We start from the raw sequence: 26541 nt of genomic DNA, 5'->3' as shown, positions 1-26541 counted from the left end.
ATAAGTCTCTTGGAGTTTTTGTTTTGTATTTTGAAAATTCTTTATAACTTGGGTTTCCCTTCCGCGAGTCTGATGTACATCAATGGTTTGTTTCTTTCTTCCACAGCAGTAAACTTCGTTGTTGGCATATAGGGGTTCTCTGGTCCTGACACAGTTTTAGACCACACGGTCCATCCATTACAGGTCACGCAACCAGGAATTTCCAGGTCTCCTTGAGTAGTTCATTATTCAGCCAAACAAGTAGTTTCTCCAATGTAGCTCCACAACTTTAATATACAAGTGGTTTCTCAAGCTTGACTCCCACTTTGCTCAGTCGTTCAGTCAGCTTAGTTTCATAATTACTTACAGTTCATTATTTAAGTTTCTTCTTCCCTTTCATTCAGTGTTTTACAAACGTAAGTTTTGCTTATTTCATTCAGTTCAGTACTCAAAAAGTGCACCTTGTATGTTTCATCAATTTAGTATTCAGTAAATGCAACTTCCATTTCTTCATTCATTTTGGTATTCCAAAAATGCTGCTTTGTTTGATTAATTCAAATTGTTAAGCAACAGATGCAACTTTGCTTCTTACATTCGATTCTGTTGTTCAAGGAAGCCTACTTTGCGTGTTTCATTCGGTTCAGTATTCAGTGAAGTAAATACTTGTTTCATTCGCTTTAAAGGCAACTTTGGCTGTTTCATTCAATTCGGTATTCAATAAAGGTAACGTTATATTTTTCATCCAGTTCTTTATTCAATAAGGGTAAGGTTACGTGTTTCATTCAGTTCGGTATTCAATAAAGGATCGTTACGTGTTTTATTCAGTACGGTATTCAGTAAAGGTAACTGTTGCCACGAACCGCTACTACATTCACGGTCCCTTGGAGCGCCCCTCTTGGTCCAATGTCCCCGGCAGTTCTGTTGCCGTTAATGGCTTCACCCTCAGCGGGAAAGCCTGTTCGCCGGGCACTTGGCTCGTCACTTTCCGGGTTTCGTGCGCAGCTTTTCCTCTGCTTCTCGGCAATGCTTGCTGCCAGCCTCCCCTTTTGTGGGATCTCCATCCTGTACAATCACGCTAGTATGACTCCCAGGGTTTTGGTTGGCTTCTCTGCATCTCGGCATCTCCTGCTTCCTCACAGCTCCTTGCTCCTTCTCTGCACCTCCATTGTGGTCCAGCCTTCCACCTTGTGTATAACTGTGGTCCATTAATGGGCTACAGGTGTATACCATTAACCAATGCTGCCTGGCCCTGATTACATGAACATGCCAGACATTCATGCATCATCTTCGTCCCAGTACCAAAGTGGTTAGAGTAAATGGTATCCATTACTCTACTCTAAAATGCTCCGTCCTTGTCTCAGTACCAGAGTGGGGAAAGTGTGTATTATTCATAACTCTCGTTTGGTTCTTCCTCATCTTAGTACTCTTAGATACCCCAAGAGAGGGGAAAAAAGGGGAACTGCTTTACAATGACCTAAAAAGGTGAGGAGAGGGTTAGGCTGATTGTCATAAGGACAAGGGGGGTTACTTTGTTTTGGTCCGTGCTACCTTATTCCTAGTCTACCTCCTCTCTAACACTTCGGGGATGATGGTATCTCCTGCTCTTTTCAGAGGTAAGGGAACTTGGTGCACAATATCCCTTAACTACTTCTGCAATAGGGGTTACTTCCTGAAAGGAGGATGTGGAATACTGTCTTTTACCTAAGGGTATCCCACCTCCAATCCCCAAGGACCCTCCATCGAGGTGGTGCTCCCTCGCTTGTTCACCCCCAGGGGCAGGATCCAAAAGCGATGGCCTTTCCCTGACCACCTGCACAGAGGATCCCGGGGGAGTAGATGTGAGAAGACCCATAGGTTTCTCACTACATATATGTGATGTGTAATCTGGGGTGGTGGTGATGGGTGGTAGATTGGGAGTGAGGCTGGGGCTTGCCAGGGATGCGGGAAGCGCCCCTGATGAGGAGTTATGGCAATGTGGTTTATGCAGGTTCCAGAGCAGGGAGGTAGGTCTGGGTCTCTGGATTATTTGGATGTTGGGTCTGCAACTTAACTCGGGGCATGGATAGACACAACTTGGATTGTAAGACAATGTACATAAGGATGGCCGGACTGAGGTCGATTGCTTGATATTATTCATGACATTTATATGTCTAATTCTGTGATGGGTTCAGAGTGGTGAACTGTACGTTTTGATTGGATAAACAATAAAATAAAAGTAAAAAGACTAGGAGGAGGATTTCTCTGTCTTCTTAGGCTGACCGGCTAAAACCAAAGCTGTGTCCCCCTGGCTGGATATTAGCTGGCCGACCTCTTTTGCAGCCATTTTTAGGTAGAGTTCATGCTTTCCCCATCACAGTGCTGCAGAGCTCTAGAGAGTCACGTCTCCTTCGGGCTCTAGCCATGCCACACTCCCCAAGTTTGGGATAATTCTTGTTAAGGGTAGGGCATTGCACTGACGGTTGCGGCCATCAGTGGGGGGCGGGTTAGTTTATGCCTTGATAATTGATGTTTGGGTTTTGACTGGTTCAGTAGTTATTCCCACAAGAGATGACAACCTTTTAAAATACTGACCTTGAGTGCACGCACATGTGTATGTTTTACATAGAATGTGATCCAAAGTGTCATGATGAATGGAGGTCGATGTGACTGTGTAAGTGGTGCTGACCATTTCTTGATGCTGGAATGGGAAATATCTGCTGTAGCTAAAGCACAATTGCTATAGATATGAGATTCGCCAGTTGAGGGACTGAAGGGTCATAACGGAAAGGTATTATATGTGAAAAGACATGTTATAAATATTTCATTTTTTCAGGTAACACATTTTTCACTGGCAAATGAAACTGGGTTTGCTAAAGAATCGTGACGTCGCAGATATTATTCATCTTTCTCCACGCGTTATTTTGCTATTTCGATGAGCATACCTTAGGGTTTATGTTGAGACTTTACAAGATCAGAAGGGGTAGGGCTCTCCTTGTTTATGGAGACATTAAGGGGTGTAAAGTAATGCTATTTAACACACGCACCATGTACTGATCTTCCGGATTATGATCAATGGCTTGCTCATCATTTAATAAGATTCCCTGATTTGGTGATACTATGGAAGGGCGATTTTAATACTGTAATAGTTGTGCACTTGGGTTGATCTTTTATGTCTCCTGCTATTTGTCCCTTGCAGCAAGGGGAATCGTGCAGTTATGTGAGCTTTATAGTTATTTGTAGAAGTAATCGCCCAAATGTAAAAGAATGTTACTTTTATTCAATGGTCGATTCTGCGTCACGTTTTGCATATTATTTTATTTCAGGTTGGGCGGGGGGCTTGTTGGGTGGATAATTTTCAATCCTGCTGTGCACCATATCTCACCCTTTTCCATTAAGTATTTGCCTTGTAATACCAGTGGATCAGCCTCTCCTAGAGGATGCCGACTTTGAGATTATGACGCGAAATAGAAACATTTTCCTATTTTTTTTCTGAAGAATTCCATCGCTGAGGAGGAGGGGCTTCATTGAGCATAAAATCAGCACGCACTAAGTACATTTTTTTTTTGTCATGGCACCCATTTCCTACTGTTCCCTTAGTGTAATGAAAGAGCTTAGAATGTGTGGTGTGGGTGAAATACACTCTATGTTCTCTTAAGATCAGGAAACTGATTAGAGAACATCTGGATAGATTTGAAATCCTAGTCTGATAGCAGGATGTTGCAGCACGCAAATTGATATAAAAATGAAATATGCTGTAGGCAGGATGCACACAATATACTGGGTGTGCAATGGGAACTGAAACCACAGATAAATTCTTGTATGGTTGTTTTTTTTGTAGAAATGTAAAATCATTATGTATTGAGTGTTTAGGTCTATTTCCTTACATGCTCTCTTCTTGAGCCATAGCCAATACACTGATTGTTCATAATTTGCAGTTTTTTAAACTAAAAGTTGCCATTGATATCATTTTTTTCCAGTGTGCCAAGTAATTGGCATGTATGACTACATTGCACAGAACGATGATGAACTGGCTTTTGCCAAGGGTCAAATCATCAATGTCATTAACAAGGAAGATCCTGATTGGTGGAAAGGAGAAGTGAATGGACATGTCGGCCTGTTCCCATCCAACTACGTTAAATTAACCACAGACATGGATCCAAGTCAGCAGTGTGAGTAACTGATGTTTTGCCACCAGTTTTTGCTACTGCTACTGCTTATTTAGTGTTGCAAAGGGAAACATGCAGCATTGCTATGAATCTTCTGCCATTGTTTGCAGAGCTAAATTGTGACCACTGCTGCATTTCCTCAAGTCTCTTTGAAGGCCTTCTGTAATGCAATTTTTGTTTTACTTTCATCCCCTGTGTTGCATGTCGTACCTTATCATTTTTGCACCATGCTGTTTCAATGCCTGACTCATTTTCCTAGCTTGAATTTTGCTCATTGTTTTGTTTTGCTTATGTGTCGTTTTCCTCCTTTTTCTAGGAATCATATGTTGTCCATCCCCCCACTCAGGCTTGAAAGTCCTCAAAGAGACCCACTATCCCATATCACTGCCCCGAGGGATGATGGGAGATGCAGCCTTGATCATGTGACTTCCAGCATGGTCATCTTCTGAGTAGAAGAACACACTGCAGAGCAGTTTACCTCATTTTGCATTAGTTGCATGTAATCGCAATGTCTTTTAGTTAACTATTTACATACCTAGAAACAAATTTAATAAAAGAAAAACGATACAGAGGATAGTGGGTCCTTTTGTGGCTTTCGCAATTATTGGAACAAAGTATTTTACCTTTTAACCGGTGCTTCACTCTAGTTTGAAATATATTTTTAAATGTATATTTTAGCCTTTTAAAGGACAGAGTAAGAATAAAATGACTTTTGCGGTTTTATTTTTGCAAAAAGACCCACTATCAAGGAATGCTGCATGTGCTCTTAGAATTGTTCCAATTCTGCATAAATCTGTGACCCTTTTTTTTTTAATGTTTACTGTGTCCAGTGTTACCTAGTTTTTATTATAAAGAAAATACAATCTAAAATTCTGGAAGCTAAAATGTGCCCAGTAACAGTTATGTTATGCTAATTCATCTGTATCAGGTGTTTGTTTAGCCTGTAATACCTTTGTGTACAGAAAACATTAATTTTCTTTCATTGCCAGAGAATACTATACCTTTTTATATTGCTGCTGTTCGACTATATTTGCTTTATTTTGCACAGATAGCTACCGGAAGAAGCCCCTCTCGTATTATATTGTCTGATATCGTATTTCTTTTATTTTTTTACTTGCCTGTTGAAAATCTATAGATTTCATCAGTGTAGTATTAAACCATTTATCAGTATGTTTTTAAAGTTTGTGATACAGTTTTCATTGCTTTTCTAAAATTAATTTGAGCAGCATAGAACAGTATAATTTGAGTCAGTCACTACTTGACAAAGAATGTATAGAACATTTCCCTGCAACTAATTGATTGCAATGTTTACATTTTTTTTTACACTAGATTGTGGAATTTATACCAAGTAATCTAGGCACATCTTACAGTTCAGAAGTGTTCATGTACAGTAGTCTTCTTTAGCCATGATTGTCTGTAAATCCTTGTCCAAACCTTAGGTAAACACATAGTGCTGTTGGTATTGAATGCAACATTAACTGCCACCAGCAAAATAAGGCACTATTTTGATGTCTTTAGCATCCTAATCTTGTGTTTTGTAACACCTCATGTTGCCCTCGCTCCTAATGCTGCCACTGTTGTATACTGCCTTTTCCATCCATATGGTGCAAAGAACGAGTCAACCCCCGTTTTCACTTGCACTTCAGTATTTTGGTTGACCTGAATGTAAAATATATAAATATATAAACCTGCAGCTTTAACAACTGTAATACAGCAGTTACAATTAGCTACCTGTATAGATAATTAAATTCTTGATATATAAGAGATACTAAAATGTGTGTATTTTTATTGTTGTATTATACAAACAGAATACAGTGAGTCGAGTGGTGGTGTGGAATGCTTGCTTCTGTGCACGGACAAACCACAAGCATAGCGATTTATCACAGTAGATATCACTTTCACCATTAGTGTGACTTAGAAAAATACTGGCTAACATGCTCATTCTTAGAAATCTTAGTATTTGCCTATTGAATGCTTTCTATTGCAGTAAGGTTCGAATCAATCAAGGGTTGGTGACCATTCTGAGCCCCTCGTATAAAATTCTTGACTCGTTGTTTAGTAAAATTCTATACACATTACCAGTGTATGAAAACAACCATTGTTAAGCCCAAGGATATTGAATTTGCATGAAAGTTGAACCGCTTGTGCCTGTTAGAATGGGTCATATATACTGCATAAAGAAACACTACTGTAAATGTTGATTTACTAAATTTGGATCTGAATCAGTGTCACCAATTTACCAGTCTGACCAAGGTTTTGAATATCTGATTAAAATTGAAAAGCATTTTGCAATGCAATTTTAATCCCAGAGTAGCAGGGATTTTGATACACATCCACACATTCACAATTGAAATACGTAGTTCAGTGTCATATGACTCATCACTGTTGGATAGAAATGCCAGTATTTTTAGCTAATGACATTTAGTAAGGTTGTTAAGGATTATTAAACTAAATAGATAAAGTTTCTATGTGACGAATGCAGATAATATTCACTTCAATTTAGAAATTGCCAATTTTCAAATCAACTTAAAATAGCTTTTTGAGAATGTATGGTTTTGATGTTTCAATATATATAAATGGTGCTAAAAAGAAACTGACAAACATTATGGACAGAATTGAACAAGGGATTGTATTTACTTTTATCAATTTACAAGTTTAGGTATGCCAAAATACGCAAATTATTTCTTGCTTGAATCCTTTGCCTCACACAAAATCACATTGAATTCAACGTTAATCATGAAAAAAGATGCAACTATTTGTTTATCCATGCTGTAACAAGCACTGTTGAGATATTAAAAGGCTTTGGACTTCATAATGTAAACAAGAATTGCAAAAATCTTAAGTGTTTGGCATATTTATTTTTATATAAACCCCACTGCCTACAGGGATTCTTGTCAACTTTAAACCTCATTTCAATATATAATACCCAACTCTGGCTTGATTTACTAGTGCGTCTAAGCAAAATCAGTCCTGTAGCCTAAATTGATGTGCATTTCAATGGATTGCTTTTCTCCCGCAGATTCCTCATCTGATAGATATTCCCTCCAGCTTTATTTTGATAGGGGGGCATAGTGAACCTCGACCCGGCTGTCGACCATCGATCTGTCTTGCTCGGCGTCTCATCAACGGCTCCGGATGTGACAACAGGCGTCGTATAAGTAGCGCGTCACTACGCCCCGACCTCAGTTCCTTCTTTCCGCGTGGTAAAACGCTGCTTTAGGAACACAGAGCTTCGACTCTTCGACATTTTCATCAGAAAACCTGTACTTTTTTTTTTGTAATTCCTCGACACGATGTTGGTTGCACGGGTGTTCGGTTTCCAGCGATGTTCCCATTGTGGCACCAAGATGTCCTTACTGACCCACACGAGTTGCGTCTCTGGTGCCTTGGCACGGGTCACAGGACTTGACGGGTGTCCGTCGTGCGCCACGATGCAACTGAAATCCTTTGCGACCTGAGCTGCAAAACTTGCTCTGGGTTGACTGCCTTCAAAATCTCTGGCGTGGACGACGGTTCGGTCTACAGAGGCTGAAACTGAGGGACATACCTCTGAGTAACACCGGCGGAAGAAGAAATGGTCTCACTCGAGGAGCCACTCTTCCTCATCCCGAAAAAAGAAAAGCGCCATCATACGGATCCGAGTCGTCGACGGAAAAAGGTAAGCAGTCGACAGGGCCTACCACCCGCCAGGAGAAATGTTCAAGCAGAATGATGCAGTCGGCGTGACTCCCACCCCCACGCAGCATGCCTGTGAGCCAAGAGCTGCGCTTGGTGTACCCGACCCCTCTAGTGCCCCGGTACTGACTATGTCTGTGCAGATTCATCTTTCAACATCAAAAAAAATACTGTGGCAGCCGGATTACCCCCGTGCATCCAAGGATGTCAACGCTACTGTGTCTCGATTTACACCAACATCCACCATCACTGTGCCGAAAGACAAACCCTCAACATCGACCGTTGTCGATAAAGTCTTTACCCCACATCCCCTGTCTGTATTTTTCGAGACCATGACTCATATCTTCGGCGATCACAACGCCAATGGCCAAGATGTTGAACCCATGTTCTTGGGTCCAGGTGGGGTCGACTATTTTGACGACCAGAACAAGCTTCTACAACTAGCTCAAGGCCTCCAAGACCCCAGTGGTCTGGACACTTCGCCTGACCTAGAGTTTCAGCAGTCCCAGCCCTTTACTCACAGTATAACTAAATACAGGGCTCTGGTAGAAGGGGTTATTGGCACCCTGGGATTGCACTCAACAGTGGTGCCTCCACAAGGTTATGACCTTACCGACATCCTAGAGGAAGGTCATGCCACTGAATGTCCTATGCCTCTGAACCCGGCCATTGCCGATCCTTTGACTGCTCTCTGGCAAACCCCATGTTCCATTCCTCCCTTCAGTGCACCCATTTTCTGGGAAGTACAGGCTGACTAGAGGAGAGCCCTCATACCTCTCCTCTCACCCTTCCCCGTAGGGGCTTGTTATGCAAGCTGCTACAGTCTCTTCCAGACCTGCATCATCTACATCCACTCTCCCCACAGACTGAGAAGTAAATAAGTAGATGCCTTGGCAAAGAAGGCATTCACTCTGGGTAGCATGGCCCTCAAAGCTACCAATGTGGTAAGCAGTTTTGCCAAATACTCCTTTCGTCTATAGACGGCAGTGGAAAATGCTGCCCAGTATGTCCCAGTATGTAGGAGAGATGCGCAAGGGCTTCCTACAGCTAGTGGAGGATGGGAAGGAAGTGGCCAAGCAGTCGCTGCGAACGGGCCTGGACATCGCCGACTGTGTGGGTCGTTCTGTGGCTTCAGCCATAACGCTGAGAAAGCAGGCCTACTTGAAAACCTCTGGTTTTTCACTTAACTTCCAAGTAAAACCTTTGGACATGCCCTTCGAGGGCGATCTTCTTTTCGGCCATATAGTCGACGATTCCTTGGAAAAGTTCAAGGAATCAAAACTCGCTGCCAAATCCTTACGCCTAGCTGCTCAGCCGGCCAAACCTGCTTTTAGCTTCGCCTCTATGGCACATGGCTACAGAAGATATGCTCCTTATGGCAGAAGAGCGCAGCTCCCACTGGCCAGGCAAGGGCAGAAGCATTTCTCGCACTCTGGAAGGGGTAGAGGGGCTTCTACAGGTAAATAGGCAGCGTTCGCTGTGGCCCAGCCTCCGAAGCCACTTTGCTTTCCTCTCTCACAGCGCACCAGTTGGAGGATGTCTGACAGAGCAGTTGCTCCAATGGCAGGCGATTACTTCCGATGCCTGGGCTTTACAGCTCATTCAACTGGGTTATTGTCTTTCTTTTTTAAGAAAACCGCCAGACAGATTACCCCCACCTCCAATCCAACTGGGACAGGAGCTCCAGGAAGAACTGAGAGCCTTGTTGCTGAAGGGTGCCATGGAAGAGGTACCTCCTGAGCAGAGGATGGGGTTGGTATTCCCGGTATTTCCTTGTGCCCAAGAAAGGAGGAGGTCCCATTCTGGACGTCAAGGCCTTGTTCAAGTTCTTGAGCAAAGACAAATTCAGGATGGTGACGTTAAGAGAGATTCTCCACAATCTCGAACTTCAGGACTGGCTGGTGTCCCTAGACCTAAAGGACGCCTATTTCCATGTGCCAATCCATCAAAAGCACTGAAAGTTCCAAAGGATCACCATAGAAGATGAGCGCTATCAGTTCAAGGTGCTTCCCTTTGGTCTAACCTCCGCCCCAAGTGTCTTCAACAAGCTCATGGCGGTAGTTGCAGGTCACCTCAGGAGATCTAGAGTCCACGTATTTCCATATCTGGACAACTGGCTGATCCGAGGGAAGGTTGTATGTAGTGCAGGTCTTGTCCCATCTGCAAGACACCTGTTTGCTGCTGTACATGCTGCGCTTCTCCCTAAACTTAAAGAAGTCCCACATGATACCAGTCCAACAGTTCCAGTTCATCGGAGCAGTCCTTGATACCGGATGGTGAAGACCCCCCAACCCCCAAGGAGAGAGTAGTCAACTTGACACAGATGGTGGCTTTATTACGGAACAATGCCACAATACCAGCGACTTCCTTCCTTTGCATTCTAGGCCCCATGGCTTACTGAATTTTTCTAGTGCCAGAGGCCAGGTTGCGCATGAGATCCCTGCAATGGTTACTGAGGGATCAGTTGTCTCAGTACCTCAGAACTCTCTTGGATCGCCTCAGTGTCCGCGTCAGTGGTCAACAACCTGTCCTGGTGGGTGGACCGCAACAGTCTTTTGGCAGGGAAACCATTCTGGCCTCCTTGGCCTCAGTCCAGAGTAGTCACGGATGCGTCCTTGAAGGGTTGGGGCGCTCACTGCGAGGATTTGCAGGTGAGCAGCCTCTGGTCACCGACAGATGCCAAGTGGCACATCAACAGGCTGGAGTTATGTGCTATCAGGCTAGCCCTGGAAACATTTTCCCCATCTCTGCAGGAAAAGCATGTCCTAGTTCTGATGGACAACACGGTGACAATGCACTACCTCAACAAGTAAGGTGGTGTGCACTCCCGCCCCATCTGCACAGAGGTGATGATGCTTTGGTTCTGGTTGCTGGAGAACAGGATTTTGGTCTCGACATGTCATCTGGCCAGCACAGAGAACAATTTGGCAGCTGCTCTGAGCAGGCAGAGCACAGTCTCACACGAGTGAGAAGTGTGCCAGGAAGTCCTAGAGGAGGTCTTCACTCTCTGGGGTACCCCAGCAGTGGATCTGTTCACAACGTAGTCCAACAGAAAATGCGTACTGCGCAGCTTGAGGGAATTCCCAGAGAACGGTGCACTGGGGATGCGTTTCTGCTGGATTGGATCTTCCCTCTTTTACGTATTGCCTCTGATTCCCGTCATTCCTTGGGTTCTCCGGAGGTTGAAGAGGTTTCGAGCGACCATGATCTTGATCGCCCCGGACTGGGTGAGGAGAACATGGTACTGCAACCTCTTTGATGTGTCCCTCTGTCCACCTGACCGGTTGCCTTGGCGCCTGAATCTCCTAACCCAGTCGGAAGGCCGGATACTCCATCCAACCCCATAATCCCTCAACCTACATGCTTGGCTCTTGAGAGGATGAGATATGATGACTGTGACCTATCTGAGGAAGTACTTGAGGTGTTGTTGGCTGCATGCAGACCATCTACAAGATCCTTTTACGCGTGCAGATGGAGAAGATTTGGGGCATGGTGCAGGGAATGCAAGACGGACCCCATCTCTTGCCCCACCACTACAGTGATGGAGTTCAGTCTGTCACTGGCCTCTGCAGGCATTCAGGTCACCACAGATAAATGATATTTGGCAGCCTTGTCTGTGATAGAGATCCCCGGATCAAGGTTTGTTTTTTAACGATCCTGGTAATGGCACAATTCCTGAAACGCCTTGTAAATAAGTTTCCGCCAAATCCCTTTGTTGTCCCAGATTGGGATCTTAATCTTCTTACATTTCTGATAGCGGCTCCTTTTGAGCCTATGCACTCTTGTCCTTTACAGCTTCTCTCATTGAAAACAGCCTTCTTGGTGGCTATTACATCCGCAAGGTGGGTGAGTGAACTACAGGCCTTATGCTGTAAGCCACCCTTCCTGTGCTTTTTTTTCGGGGAGAAAGTTTCACTCTGGATAAGGCCTGGCTTCCTCCGCAAGGTCGTATCAGAATTTCACTTGACACAGTCCATCCACGTTCCAGTCTTCGATCCTCCTCCTCATCCTTCTAAGCAGGAGGAACGGTTGCATCGCCTAGACCCTAAGAGGTCGTTGACTTACTGTATCACCAGGACAGCTGATTTCAGGAGAGCTGACCAGTTCTTCTTGGCTTTTTCCTTTGCCCTTAAGGGCCCGCCCATATCAAAGCAGACTTTATCCCGTTGGATAATTCCCTGCATAGATGAATGTTACCAGGCCGTTGGGAAGGAATTAACAGCAGGCATCGGGGCCCATTCCACAAGGGGGGGGTCTCCATTCACCGCATTGCATGGGGGGGGTCCCTATCAGGGAGATTTATTTCATGCTGCGACATGGTCATCTTTGCATACCTTTGCAAAACACTAGCCTGGATGTAGCTTGCACTTCTGATGTGCGTTTTGGCTGGGCAGTGCTGCAAAATATCTTAGTATGACTTTCTGCCCGCCTCCTTTGTTACTGCTTTGGGAGTCTATCAAATGAGGAATCTGCAGGATAAAGCCAATCTGTTGAAGGAGAAATTACCTTTCCGTATTGTTCTTTCTATGGATTCTTCTCCCGCAGATTCCTCCTCTCCCCTCCCATCCATCCCCGCTCACAAAGTCTGTGGTTGGTGCGCATCTTTCTATTAAGAAAGATGTTGACTTGGTGATGGTCCTCTGTGTCTATTTTTCTGTCTTCCTGCCACAGACTTAAAACAGATTCTTCTAACACTACTCTTAGTGTTCTTTTTCAATTGTTCCTGCTTCTGAGGCCTATAATTAAGGGCTCATTAGCCTGTTTGTTCTCTCTGTTTTCCTATGCAGTGTGTGTTGCTCTGGAAAAAAAAGGGGGAACTGAGGTCGGGGCGTAGTGTCGTGCTGCTTATAGGACGCCTGGTGTCATGTCCAGAGCCGGCGACCAGAAGGCAAGCAAGACAGACCGATCGTCGACTGCCAGGGTCGTGGTCCACTAAACCCCTATCGAAAAAAAATTCCGAAGCAGCTGAGCTGGAGGGAATATCTATCGGATGAGGAATCTGCGGGAGAAGAATCCATAGAAAGAACATTATGGTAAGGTAATTTCTCCATAGATTGTAATTGATAAATGGAGTAAAGAATGGCACAATAGCATATTATGTTTGCAATGGAAGTAGACTTGTACAGTTTAGTTCCAGTTTAGTCTGCTTTGTTTTGCTTCACAAAAGCTGAATGAAATAAAGTGCTAAAGTTTTCTCAGGAATATTTCAGAAAAGTCCAACAGTTTGGTTCCCAAGACCTGCATATTTCCCCATGCTTAGCTCCTTAGTTTTCACTATTGCAAACTTTACCCGACACATATTTCTTTTTAATAGTGCAAATTGCATGTCCTAATAGTTCTCCTGAATAAAGGTGGAGACTTCATGTAACTATATTTTCTGGAGTTTAGCTTATACAAGGTTAATATTTTTAATAATTACATCTGAAGATGCACAATTAATAAGCTTGAGATGAACGCACTTTTATAGTTGAGTTCATACTCATTTGTTGCTTTTACTTAGTTCATTGTAATATAAATAATGTATTTTATTTATAATGGTGCCTCAAAAGGCTTGCCAATACAAGGATAATTCAACAAGCTGACAATAAATGGAGGAGCAATGACATCAGGGGTATGATCTAGGCCTTGGTATATGATGTATCAAAGAACTAGCTCCAGCATTAGGAATGTAATGCATTTCTCAATGGTAGAGAACAGAGGCACATTCACCCAAGTGTGTGTTTTTATAATAAAGCATGTTATTTTTTGTAACAAACACCTTTTCCTGAAGACACTCTTGCCCTTGAATTGGACTGAATAGGGAACATTTTAAGTGGCCTCTACTGCATGCCACAGTGAGACTCTCACAGAAGTTGGTTGCTGGTGGAATCGCCAGACATGACCGGTTGACCATTTAAAGAAGCCACCCGCCCTTTTTTTTCTGTGCACTGTGCATGCTTTGGTACTCTCATTGAGCTCTTTTTGCCTACTTATTTTCGCACTGGTTTTAATAATGTTTTGCTCAAGTCAAAGCTCTCTTACTCCTTTGTTAGACACTGCAGTTGCCTCGGCAGTAGCATGTACCTAAAGTGATATGATATGGCATTTATAATGCACCTCTACACTAGTGTTTCAAGGCCCGAAGTGGCTTTAGGCAATCTTGCCTCTGTCTCCATCAATGGCCTTTGCTAGAGTCTGAGCACTTGCGATTATTATATTGTGCTTTTCAGCTACACCTGCATCTATTCAGATATTGGCTCCCCTGTCAGGCTCGGGGCTCCTTTAAGCAATGCTGCCTATGGCATCTGTTGGTATTGTGTGAAAATCCTTGCAGCCATAGAGAACAAAAGTTATTTTTCGGACAATAAGGATCCATGAGTGCCATTTTCCATGAAGGTTTACAATGAAAATCCTTGTCCAGGATGAAATGCAGTTCACACTGACAATGTCATACTCTTCTTTTACTCTGCTATATGGGACAAAAGATTTGAATGAGGAGTATGAAAATAACTCAACCTGTTTCCTTCTGTAAAGGTTTCTTTACTCATCTAGCATTATGCAGATACATATACACCTCACCTTTTAATTTCCATACTCCTTGACTTTCCAACGGTTATTCCTTGTTCTCAATAGTTATGAGGCACTAAAGCTTCAGACTCCCTAAGTTTGAAAGAGGGAGCGTGAGCTGCCCCCGAGCCTTCTACACAGCAGACAGATCTGCAAGAAATCCTCATTCAAGGATTCTTCCCTTTCTTTACACTCCCCCCCACCCCATCTCGTTTCTTCTTCTCCCATCCTTTCGCTTGCTTGCCTTGCGGTCGGTGAGTTTTTCAGTGCCTTTATTGGTATAACGCTCTGCGAAGCCAACCCTTGTGGACCTGCCAGTGTTTCCGCAAACCAAACATTTACTGGTGCTATACATTATTAAGGTTTTGACTAAAGAGGTCTGTAAACTGGTGTAAAGTACAATAAGCATACTCGGTGGTTAAGCAATGGGTTGTCCATGCAGTTAGGTGTAACATATATTCTTGATTAATACAGCACTAATGCAATAAGCTAAGAATACTACAAGATAACAAAAGTTCTATATGCTTATACACAACTTTGGTGTCTGTTTGGGGCCCCTACCACACTTTAGTTAAAAACAATACACTGTTACACCAACTCTGTGCTAGAAAGAATTGCTCAATAATAGTTTGAGGTAAGTAGCCCGTTTTTGATGTCTAAGAAGAATTTAGAAATGTTATGAAAGTATTTGCATAGAATTCAACAGGTACATTGCAGTAGTCAAGAGCAATTGTTAGTCACAGTTTAAGATTGTACTTACTTTTTTGTGTGAAGTAGAAAGGGAGACACCATCCCAGGTGGCAAAATTGAGGGCAACACAGACATGATTCTTATAACAAATATCTACCAAGAAAAGTAAGTCAAGGGTTGTTGCGGAGATGATTTTGGGTTCAATGGGGCCCAGGGAGGAGCACCAAGAGATCCACCAGGGCGCTTTGAACCCAAACAAGACCACCAATTGCTCAAGGTGAACTTTGGTGGTAGGGGCCAACTGCTCTCACCGTTGGTGGTAGCATTGGGGGCCCAGAGGTCACAGGTGGCCTTGAGTCAGTTTTCCGGCATGTCCGCATCCTTGCCATTCTGCAGGCTTTTGATGGTGGACCTCTCCTTTGATATCCATGATGGAGGACCACTTAGATGCAGCAGATGAGAGAAGTCTTGGTGATCCAGAAAGGATTTGCAATTAACTGGAAGAATGAACAAATGGGTATTACCCAAATAGTTCGTTTACAATTGTTCGAATGAACAATTGACTGAATTTAAAGGGTCACAATTGACCTTTTCACAATTGACTGCATATATATATATATATATATATATATTACATGGCCACGGTAGTTATGGTTAAGTTGCTGTTTCCATAGGAAGAGCACTTTTTGGGCGGCTTATAACTTCGCTCTCCCTGGACGGATCCTCACCAAACTTTGCAAAAAAAGTAGTTGGGTCACTCTGAATTTTTTTGCAAAGTATGGTGAGGATTCGTCCAGGGGGGGAAAAATTATAGGGGGGGTCCCAAAACTTTTGTTTTTTCCCATAGACTGAATGAGAAAAAACTTTGCGCACGGCTACAGCCCGAACCACTTGACGGATTTACACCAAATTTGCGGCAGGAGCGGCGGCCTGGTCCCAAAAGCGTGCTTTTGTAAATTGGGTGTAAATCCGTCCAGTAGTTTTTTTAAAAATGACCAAAATGTAAGGCAAAAAAATTAGTGATATCTGCGTTCGCTTCGCGGACGGACTTCCCTGTTCGCTCCGCGGACAGCACCCCGATTGTCCCATGGCCTTGCGTCATGTCCGCGGACATGCGACGTGTTCGCTGATTGGACGGCGAGGGGCGTGGAGCGCGTCAGATTTTCTGTGGCGCCCGCCATCTTGTATTCGCAGTCGACCGCGTACAGCGCAGTGAAACGTGGATAAAAAATTGTATTTAGTGCCGTGTGTTGGTGTGTAAGAGTGTTTGGGGAGGGTGGGGGAGTACGAGATAGGTTCAATGTTTTGTTTTTTTATGTGCTAGACATTTTTGTTGCGTTCGGTTTGTCCGCGGAGAACACGGCTGTTCTGACATTTTGTAAATAAACTAAATGGTGGGGTGTTTAGAGGACGGAGTATGTGTCATTTTTGTTTGCAAGGAAGGTAAAAATGAGCTATGAACACTCGCGGTGTACTTAATTGTTCGTAAATACACAAACTGGGGGTGTCCTCAGGACGCTGTCCGTATTGTGATCTGTCTAGTTGAATGTGTTCTAAGAACACTTGCAGTGTCCCGAAATGGTTGCAATTACACAAAATGGGGGTGTTCTGAGAACGTTGTTTGTATTGTTGGTTGTCAGGGTGAAAGTGTTTTAAGAGCACTCCTTTTGTCCGCTAATAGTACAATTTCCTAGGGGCGTCAACCGACTTTTTGTCCACTAAAGAAACGAAAAATCCGGCTGGTGTGCGCCGACATTGTGATAATCCTATGACTGGCGCTATTGACCTGGCTGACTTGCTTTTGCGACACTAAATCATATCTCCCGCCCCTAAGCCTGATATTATCAAAGCATTCATGTTCCCCGCCTCTCTCCGTGACGTTACAGGGTGCGTAATGAAACGCGCCCAGTCGTCTCCAGTACTACACGACTTTACACAGAACCCAGAAGACAACACACATTATGTCACAACACAGCGCGCCACAATTCCGAATATGAAACTGTGATTTAAAAGCAAAGAGCAAGATTGAAAATGTTGTAAAGTACATTTATTTGACATCAAATGTTTAGAGAATATTCACCAATTTGCATTTGTCTTTGTTGTCGATCCGCAAAAGTACATGTTGAGACACGCGATGTTCCTTTGCGGTACAGAGAGTGTTAGATCAGCTTACAACTCAGTGCGCCACAATTCGGAATATGAAACTGTGGTTTAAAAGTAAACAGCAGGATTGTACATTTGGTAAAGTACATTTATTTCACATGAAATGTTTAGTGAATATTCAGCGATTTGCTATTGTCTCTGTTGTCGATCAGCAAAAGTTTATTTGGAGCCACGCGTTGTTGCTTTGCGGTAGATAGGCTGTTGGTTTATGATAAAAGCAGTAAATGGTCGCTCTGACAATCGGAAGGTTGCTCCAACAACGAGCCATTAGACCACCCTATTGGTTGGTATGTTGTTTGTAGGGCATATTGGTCCTTGGCGATTGTCCCATAAAATGGTGAGGGTCATGAAGTTGCATATTTGGACCTGCACCTGGCAGTTGAAGACCCCATCCGCTGGAGTCTGTAAATGGTGACATAGGCAAAATGGAGCCACATACCTGTTTTAAAAAACATAAATTAGTCTCACCAGCCGATCTTCATTAAAAATCATCATTTTATTTATTAGGGCGTGAAAATATTTGCTATCGAAGATAGTGCTACAGAGTATGTTAATAATAAAATAATATTTTCCCATTCATATAGCGCTAAGAACCGTGAGGTATCTAAGCGGTGCTTATTATTAACCACGGTGTGTGGTGCTCATTTATCGACCACGGAAGGATGAAAGGCTGAGTTTGGCCTTGCCGGGATTCAAACTTGCGTTAGCAAGCTGTGCACGGATGTCAAAGCGAGCGCTGTACTCACTGTGCCACTTGACAGGCTACAGTGAAGTGGCACAGCGAGTAGAGCGCTTGACCGCCTATAGACCGGTTAAATTATTTCTATTAACCCATCCTGTGTCGTCTGCCTTTTTCAGAGCCCTCTAAACGCCAGGGGATCAATTCAGCGGTGATAGTGTGCGGTAGAAAACATTATGCCACTTTCAACGAACAAGTTCAACTTGAGCGGTCTTTAATGCTACGCTATTGTAATTATATTTGGTATAAAGTAATCTAAAGGGTTACTTACAGTACAATTGCAATTTCCATTGTCTACGAGTGGCGCAGTCCCAAAATACGACTCCGCGTGTGCCAACGATCTTTCGCATAGTGATATAATATATAAAAGTGGTTTCGTTTCAGAAATTTCATCTTTATCTTCTCTTAGGTTTTAGCAACACTCCTTCAAGAGAAGTCTTTCATCACAATCTCTGTCTGTCAAGGTCAAAACACAATACAACCTTATAGTCCGCTTCGTGAGCCTCTCCGGGGCCCGAGAAAAAAATGGAAGCAGCTGACCTTCACTGTGAACGAGCATAAATTCTTACTTTGCAACATTCTGTGTAAAGCCATCTGTAGAAGTTGTGGAAGCAGCTGACCTTCACTGTGAACGAGCATAAATTCTTACTTTGCAACATTCTGTGTAAAGCCATCTGTAGAAGTTGGTTTTTTCACGCCATGTTTGTATATTGTTTGCGTGATATTAAAAAAAGTTTGTTTAAAGGACGTTATGGTTCTAAGTACAGCCGAAAGACCCCTGAAAATCGCAAGTTATGGTAAGCTTTGAAAAATAACTGGCACCACCACCGTGCACTGCTAAGACTAACACCCAGGACATCAAAGATGACATCACAAATGTCATTGATGAAATCACTGATGACATCACGTGTGCATGTACTTTTCATGGAATTTGTGTACTAGGGATTTTTATTATGTTTCGAAAAAAAGTGTCAAGGATATTGCAATAAATATCATACCGTTATTAGTGCTTTGAACGATGCATTGATATAAATAGCATTGTATTATGGGATTCTATCTAGTATACTGAGCTGCTAATGGAGAAACATAGCATTGTGTGCAGAGTACAAGATGAAAGTATAATATGTGTAATGTTAATATGTTGAATAATGAAATAATAATTGTCCTGAAATGTTCGAAAAATCACAAAATGGGGTTGTTCTGAGGACGTTATTCGTATTGTGTGATTGCTTAGCTGTATGCAATGCGGGAATGGCACAGAGAGTAAAGTGGACGCCGTCCGCGGACACCGCGGCTGTTCGTGGACAGGGCGTGCTACATCCAGGTTTTTCCAGGAAATCCAACATGGAAAGAAGACTGTACGGATCAGCCAATCAGATGTCGAGGTTGTGGATTTGTGTTGAAAGAGACTGTGTGTGGTGGGGATGGCAGAAGTGGAGAAAGTCAGGATGTTGGTGCTCGGAGATATGTTTGTGCATGGTTTACAGCAGTACACTGAATGCAGGCATGTTGTAAAGAACTTTGATGTGAAAGGAGTGGAGGTGCTGTGGAGCAGTGTGCCTGATTGCAATGTACAGGGAATTGTACAAGTTTGGGAGGATATGGCCACGATGAACAGTCCGCATGTGGTAGTTTTGCACTATGGTGCTTTCCATTTGGGCAACGTCAATGCCCCTACTTTGTTGGCTGATTTGGAACGCTTGGTTCAAGCAGTAATGAAGATCCTTCCAAATGCAAAAGTAATTTTTTCTGGATTACTACCTAGGGCAATATGGGACAATAGTTCATTTTTTTGTCCTCAGCAAAATATTGCTAGGTGTGTCATCAACCGAGGCATGTGTGCCTTCATGTTTAGAGCTGGTATGTTCTTCTGTAACAATGAGAATATTGATGCCAGTAATGCTGTTAATTTTAAAGAAGATGCATTTCTTTATCTTTTACGGGAAATGCCTTTCTATTTTGGAATGTAAGGGTTGCTTTGGAGAAGGTTATGTGAAGATTTTAGGAGTAAAGTAAGAAAAAAAAACAAGAAAAAAAATACAAAATAACAGGTGTCTGTCAAGCATCTGTAAAAAAAACAGCACGGCTCTTTTCAGAGCCAACTTCAAAGGGGAAATGGGGCATACTATTTAAATTTACATTCACCACGCTCAGATTTTCGATGTGTCCGCAGACATGGCGGTAGTCCGCAGACATGAAAATCACTAAGAGGGGGTTAGTATGTTCTATGTTACATGTATATGAAGTCAGGGATATTATGGTTAAGTTGTGCTACTAAAAACCTACGAAATTCAGTGAAAAAAACTTTGTTAAAGGGACATTATGGTTAAGTTGCACTACTAAAAACCTATGAAATTCAGTGAAAAAAACTTTGTTGAAGGGACGTTATGGTTAAGTTGCTCTACTAAAAACCTATGAAATTCAGTGAAAAAACTTTGTTAAAGGGACGTTATGGTTCCAAGTAAAACCGAAAAACCCTTGAAATTCGCCAGTTATGGTAAGCTAAGCAACCATAACTCGCGCCACCACCGTGCACTGCTAAGACTAACACCCAGGACATCAAAGATGACATCACAAATGTCATTGATGACATCACTGATGACATCACATGTCTGGCTCACTATTTTTTCTTTTGCTGACATATCTAGGCCACATGGGTTTTTTTTAAATCTTATTTTTATTAATATTTTCATCTGTATAACATACAACAGCAGCCCCAACTCCACAACCCCCTCACAAACCACCCTGCCCCTCAAACGGGCAGCCACCACTTTGATTGTGACATTCCTTTCAGAGAATTATTCTTTAATTGAATAAGTCCAAGATCCATATTCTTTGCGGGCACCAGTTCTCACAAAAGTGTTTGTGCAAAAAGTCCTGCACAAGCTCCAAATAATTCTTACATTTCAATCGCTCGCCTTCTAATGCATAAGTAACCCATTCCAGAGAAACACAATGGCAAATGTTCATCAGCCATTCTTGTTCTGTAGTAGCCATTGATTGTTTCCACTTTTGTGCAATAAGTGAGACGGTGGCAGCCGTCAGTATCATATTTGCTTTCCTTTGCTTCTTTTCGGTTAAAACCTCTACAATGTCTCCCAAGCCCAACATTGCCTCACCCATATCTCTTTGTATTTGTGGACCAAAAATCTGTTGCATTGCTTTAATGCTTCCCCAAAAAGTGTACATTTTCAGGCACTCGCACCATATATGAACCCATGTTCCTATTTCTTTACATCCGCGCCAACATACACCTGAAACATTCTTATACAACGTCTGCAATTTCTCTGGTGTGAGGTGCCATTGTACCATAACCTTAACCCACATTTCCTGTATCTGTATTGCCCACATCAAATTTGGGATTCCCTTACCATTGGCTCTCTGTTATGACAGTACCTGTATCTTTCTCCCATAGCTTCATGTACCTCCATTCCACTGGACTTAAATTCTCTCTGATTATCTTGTACAATGCCCCATCCAAATGCCGATCACCCGAATTTGTGGTAATTTATTTTTGAAATGGGGATAAATCCCTTGTTATGAAGCATTTGTTGACCATCAACCAATTGAGCATACCTCAATCTTTGATTTTCATTCAGCGAAAATGCTTGTTTGCTTTGTTGAAATGTTCTGATCTCTTGACCCTCTATCATGTCTCCCATTTTCAAGCATCCCGCTGACTCCCACATCTTAAATGCATTTGGCTCCAAACCCGGAATAAACTGATGATTATGAAAAAGGGGAGTAAAGAGGGAGGGGGGATACATAGTGATATCTGATTGCTTCACCACCACATCCCATACCTGTGCCATTAGCGCTGTGATTTTGCTTTTGTACATATTCATAGGACGATCCTGCTTTTGGCACCAAAGTACTTCCTGAAGAGTTTTACCAATCACTGCCTTGTCCCTTTGCACCCAAATTTTCTCCATGTCACCTTTGAACCATTCCCTAATAATTCTCAATTGGGCCGCCTGATAATACATTTTGAAATCTGGGGCCCACATCCCCCTTTAATTACAGGTGCTGTTAGTATCTTCCATGCAACCCTAGATTTCTTACCTTTCCAAATATAATCCCTCAATATCTTATTGATTGTTTTAAAACGGGGACCGTTAACGGTAATGCTGGGAAGAAATACAATACTTTTTGGGAGAACCATCATTTTTATGACATTTATAATTCCTGTCCATGATATTGTTAGAAAATAGTGTGCCTTAAGCCATTGTTTGACGCCAGAAGGGGAAGATAATTTGCCCGGTACATCGACTCGAGGTAATCTGTTAATTGTATGTGTAGATATCTCATACCCTGGTCTGTTAATAAAAGTTGATCTTCGTAGCCTTCCCTCTTCCCTGATACTTTCCCTTTTTGAAATGTCATCATTACTGATTTTTGTATGTTAATTTTTAGGCCCGCCACCTCCTCAAATTGTGTCAATGCAGTTGCTAGGGCTGATAAAGAAGAGGGCATATCCGTCACTGTCAACAATAAGTAATCGGCGAAGGCCATTACTTTATGATCTTCTGCCCCAAATTGAGTGCCTTGAATGTGCCCCACATCCCTAATTCCTTCTGCCCCAAATTGAGTGCCTTGAATGTGCCCCACATCCCTAATTCTGGACAGCAATGGCTCAAGGTGTAGCTTGTACAATATTGTCGATAGTGGGCACCCTTGTTTGGTCCCCTGGGTAACCCGAACCTCTTGGGAGAGATCTCCATTAATGGCTAGTCGTAGAATTGGGGATTTGTTGTTCGTGCTTACCATTTGCAGGAACTTGGGGCCAAAACCCATAGCCTCCATTATTGAGAATAAAAAAGACCATTCAACTCGATCAAACACCTTTTTTCTGCATCAAGCGTAATAACCCCTGCTGGCAATCCTACTCTGTTTATTTTCTCAATCAAATGGCTTACCCGTCTAGTATTGGCAAATTTTTGCCTGCCCATCACAAACCCGGATTGATCAGGGTGAATTAGTAATTTAACTAGCCTTCCCAGTCTGGTTGCTAATATTTTGGTACAGAGCTTAGCATCTATATTAATGCAAGCTATAGGTCTGTATGATCCACATTGAGTCTTGTTCTCTCCTGGCTTTGGGAAAAACACCACATTTGCTTCTTCCATTGAGGGTGTAATAAAATCCTCCAACCCCTAAAATAATTAAACAATGAAGTGGGCGCAGGGGTCAATTCCTCTATGTAGGTCCTATAGAAAATTATTGTGAAACCATCCGGTCCCGGAGCTTTAAGAGGTAGTCTTTATCGCCTCTCGTACTTCATCCAATGTAAGCTCGCCCTCTAACTCGTCCCTGTCATCTGCATCTAATTTGTTTAACTGGTATTGTTCCAAATAAGTCATTTGTACTTGGGGGGGAGGGGGGTTTCGGGGCCTTCCGATGGATATAACACAGAATAGTACTCTGTAAATACTTCTATTATATCTCTAGAGGAGGAGCGAACTTTACCTCGCCCGGTTTCAATAGTACGGTTAATCCTAGCTTCTTCCTTCATTCGGACTTGGCGTGCCAGAAGGTGGTCGGCCTTATGGGCCTTGCTATAGGATCTGTCTTAAATACAACCGGGCCTTCTCGGCACGTCTTGTCTATAACAGATCTAATTGCCCTCTGAGGTTCCTATATTCTTTCTGTATTCGTACCCCCTTGTTCATTTCCATCTCCTTCATAACTGTTTTTAATTGCATTTCCAGGCCCAATTGGGCTGCTGTTAATATATTCACCCTTTGGGCTTTTTTCGCAATTATACCCTTATCGTCTCTTTAAAAGTATCCCATACCCATCTTTCTGCTGTGCTCTGAGTCCCATTAAGTTCGAAATATTCCTTGCTTTTACCCTGATTTCGGTCCCCAGTATCTGGTCTTTTATTGTACGTGCTGGAAATGTTCACCACCATAACCCTGACCCTTCATATTTCTGAAGAATTGTTAACTTTATTGGTGCATGGTCGGATAAGGCAACTGAGCCCGAGTCCATCTGATGTATTCTTCCTAACAATGATGCTGAGACCCAAACGTAATCTATCCTCGAAAATGTCTGATGGACAAATGAGTAAAACGTATACCCTTTGTCTTCCTGTTCAGTTTCTTTCGATGGATCTAATAATGATAGGTTGTCCATGGTCGTTCTCAATTTTCGTGTAGGGGGTCATTACAATATCTGTCCTTCCCTGCTCCTTTCAACTTGAGGATCCCAGGCCATGTTGAAATCCCCCGTCAGGATGATTTGTTCTTCTGCGAACCATTCTAGCTTGCCCAGGACCCCTTGCAAAAACACATTGTGCCTTGATGTTTGGAGCGCAAACTGGCAATCGTATACTGTGTCCTATCCATTCATATTTTAATGAATTAACATCTTTCCTCCTTATCCAATTCTTTAGCCAATATATTCTGAATGACCCAACCTTTCAGGGCTGTTAAGACCCCTCCCTTCTTTCCCTTGGCATTGGATTGAATACGGTGTGGATAACCAAATACTTTTAACTTTTTCGCATCTTTCCTTGCGACATGTGTCTCATGGAATGTCACTACATCAGGCTTCCCTCGGCTCAGAAGCTAACTGACTTTACATCTTTTAACTGATGAGTTTAAACCCCTAATGTACAGAGTTAGGACTTGTAATACATTCTTACCTCCCATCTGAGTATATACCCTCGACTTGTTTATCCACCGCAACCATCACTGCAATCCCATAATTCACAGATTCAAAGATAACGCTCATTTACATTTGCATTTTACCCTCTCCGCTGACTGTGGCTATCATACTCTATCCTCACCCCCTAGGGATCGTCCTCACAATGTTTTATCTCCAGACGATTTAATCCATTCCCTTCTTCTGAATCTCCCTGTCTCCTAGACTTTGCGAGCTGCCTTTTGATGAATACCTTCTTCTTCTGTCTTTAATATCCATTGTCCTTCTCACACGATGTGATGCGCTCTTGTTGTCCTTAAACAAAAGTTCATAAGGAAATGGCCATCTATAACAAAATTGGTTTTTAATTAACACTTTTACTACTGGCCCCATAAGTCTCCGCTTCAACAACGTTGCTTGCGCCAAGTTCTGAAACAGTTGGATTTCTGATCCATTAACCTTATTAGGAGTTTGTCCTTGCTGCCTGTAGAATTGCCTCTTTCTGAACGTACCTTTGTATTGCCGCAACGATATCTCTGGGCCTTGCAACTGCATCTTTGTGTGTTGGGCCCATGCAGTGAATCCGATTTATCGGAACATCTTCCCACGATTCCAAGTCTAGAAGATCAGCAAACACCTGTTGTGCAGTTGCTTTTAAGTCTCTGTCTTTATCGTTTCCGGGAGAGATTTGACCTGAATATTAGATCTCCTTGATCTGTTTTCGAGATCTTCCTTTCGTATTTCCGTATTCTGGGTCGCCGTTGCCAACTGATCAGTCAGCAGATCTATTTTATGTGTGTCTTCCGCAATATCTTGCATCACTGTTTCATTTGTTTCTACTCGTTCAGCCAAGTCATTAATGTCCCTTTTCACTTCCTGTAAAGATTGTGGCAGTTCTGTTCTTATAAGTACAAGTTGTGCCTGTAGGGTTTCTGTCATTTGATCCTTGAAATCATTGAAGCATTGTTTTATTACTTCAGTTGTGGAATCCTGCTCCATTGTCTTTGACAATGAGACGGATCCTGACACTGGCTCTTTTGTTCTATTGCGGGACATTGTAAGACAAATCCAAAATCACTAACTTGGCAGCTCTCCCCTCCACTCCTTCACTTGACCAAGGTGGTATCTTGACAGTTCTTGCCCCAAACTCTCCGAAATAATAGGGTTTCTCAAACAACCTGCGCCTTTTACACCGCTGAAACAGTCACAGGTATTGTCTGCTTTTGCACGTAATCAGTGGTTGTTTAGTTGGCCTGTAGTGACCATGCATAATAGAACACGCCTCCGGCTAAGCACATCCGATCTAGTGCACACATAGCTGACCAGACTGAAACATCTCACATACCTCAACACCTCTGCCACTAACATACAGTGACCACCACCCAAAAGGAACCTGGTATAGCTGGCCTCACATAGACTCTCTCAACAATAGCAAGCTATCTCTAACCCTCACCAGCACCCACCCATGTGTCTGACCTCCCTTGGTCTTCTTAGTCGCACCTTGCCAGCCACCCAAGTTTAGTTTCAGTTTAGTTTCTTTATGTATACCACGCGCCGAACCCTGGGGTTACCGGGCGCCGGAGACTTGGGTGCAGTTACAACATGGCAAGACTTAGATGCAGTTACAACATGTCAAGAATATACAATAATACAAGACTGTGAAATAACAACAATAAGCGTGGAAGACCAGGTTACAAGCTGGTCGACAGGGACATGCGGAGAGGAAGTACATTAGGCAGAGTTTCTGTTGGAAAGCCATGTTTTAGTTTTGGCTCTAAAAGTCCAAAAGGAGGGTTCTGTTCTGAGGTTTAGCGGCATAGCGTTCCATAGTTTGGCAGCTAGTACTGGGAAGCTGGCGCCACCGGCTTTTTTTAGGGCAAATTTGGGAACGGAAAGGCAATGTGAGTATGGCGTTCTGGTTGGTCTAGTTGAAGTGTGGTTGTGGAACTTGTCTGCCAG

The 26541-nt window shown here is 42.9% G+C and overlaps 1 protein-coding gene across 4 annotated transcripts in view; it reads left to right on the top strand.

Moving 5' to 3' along the window:
* Positions 1 to 26541, top strand: part of ITSN1 (intersectin 1) — a 3188156-nt gene that overhangs the window by 2655657 nt on the left and 505958 nt on the right. For 3 of the 4 annotated variants that reach the window (XM_069636218.1, XM_069636217.1, XM_069636220.1), the window contains one exon: positions 3936 to 4127. In XM_069636218.1, coding sequence (XP_069492319.1) covers positions 3936 to 4127 — 192 coding nt within the window. Of the gene's footprint in view, positions 1 to 3935; positions 4128 to 4440; positions 5899 to 26541 lie in introns of those variants that run through there. The other variant, XM_069636219.1, reaches the window with a different exon arrangement.

The sequence above is a fragment of the Ambystoma mexicanum genome, chromosome 7p (genome assembly GCF_040938575.1).
Source record: "Ambystoma mexicanum isolate Mex_15411 chromosome 7p, UKY_AmexF1_1, whole genome shotgun sequence".
NCBI lineage: Eukaryota > Metazoa > Chordata > Amphibia > Caudata > Ambystomatidae > Ambystoma > Ambystoma mexicanum.
Note: the sequence above shows the minus strand (reverse complement) of the source record. Positions and strands in the feature narration are given on the sequence as shown.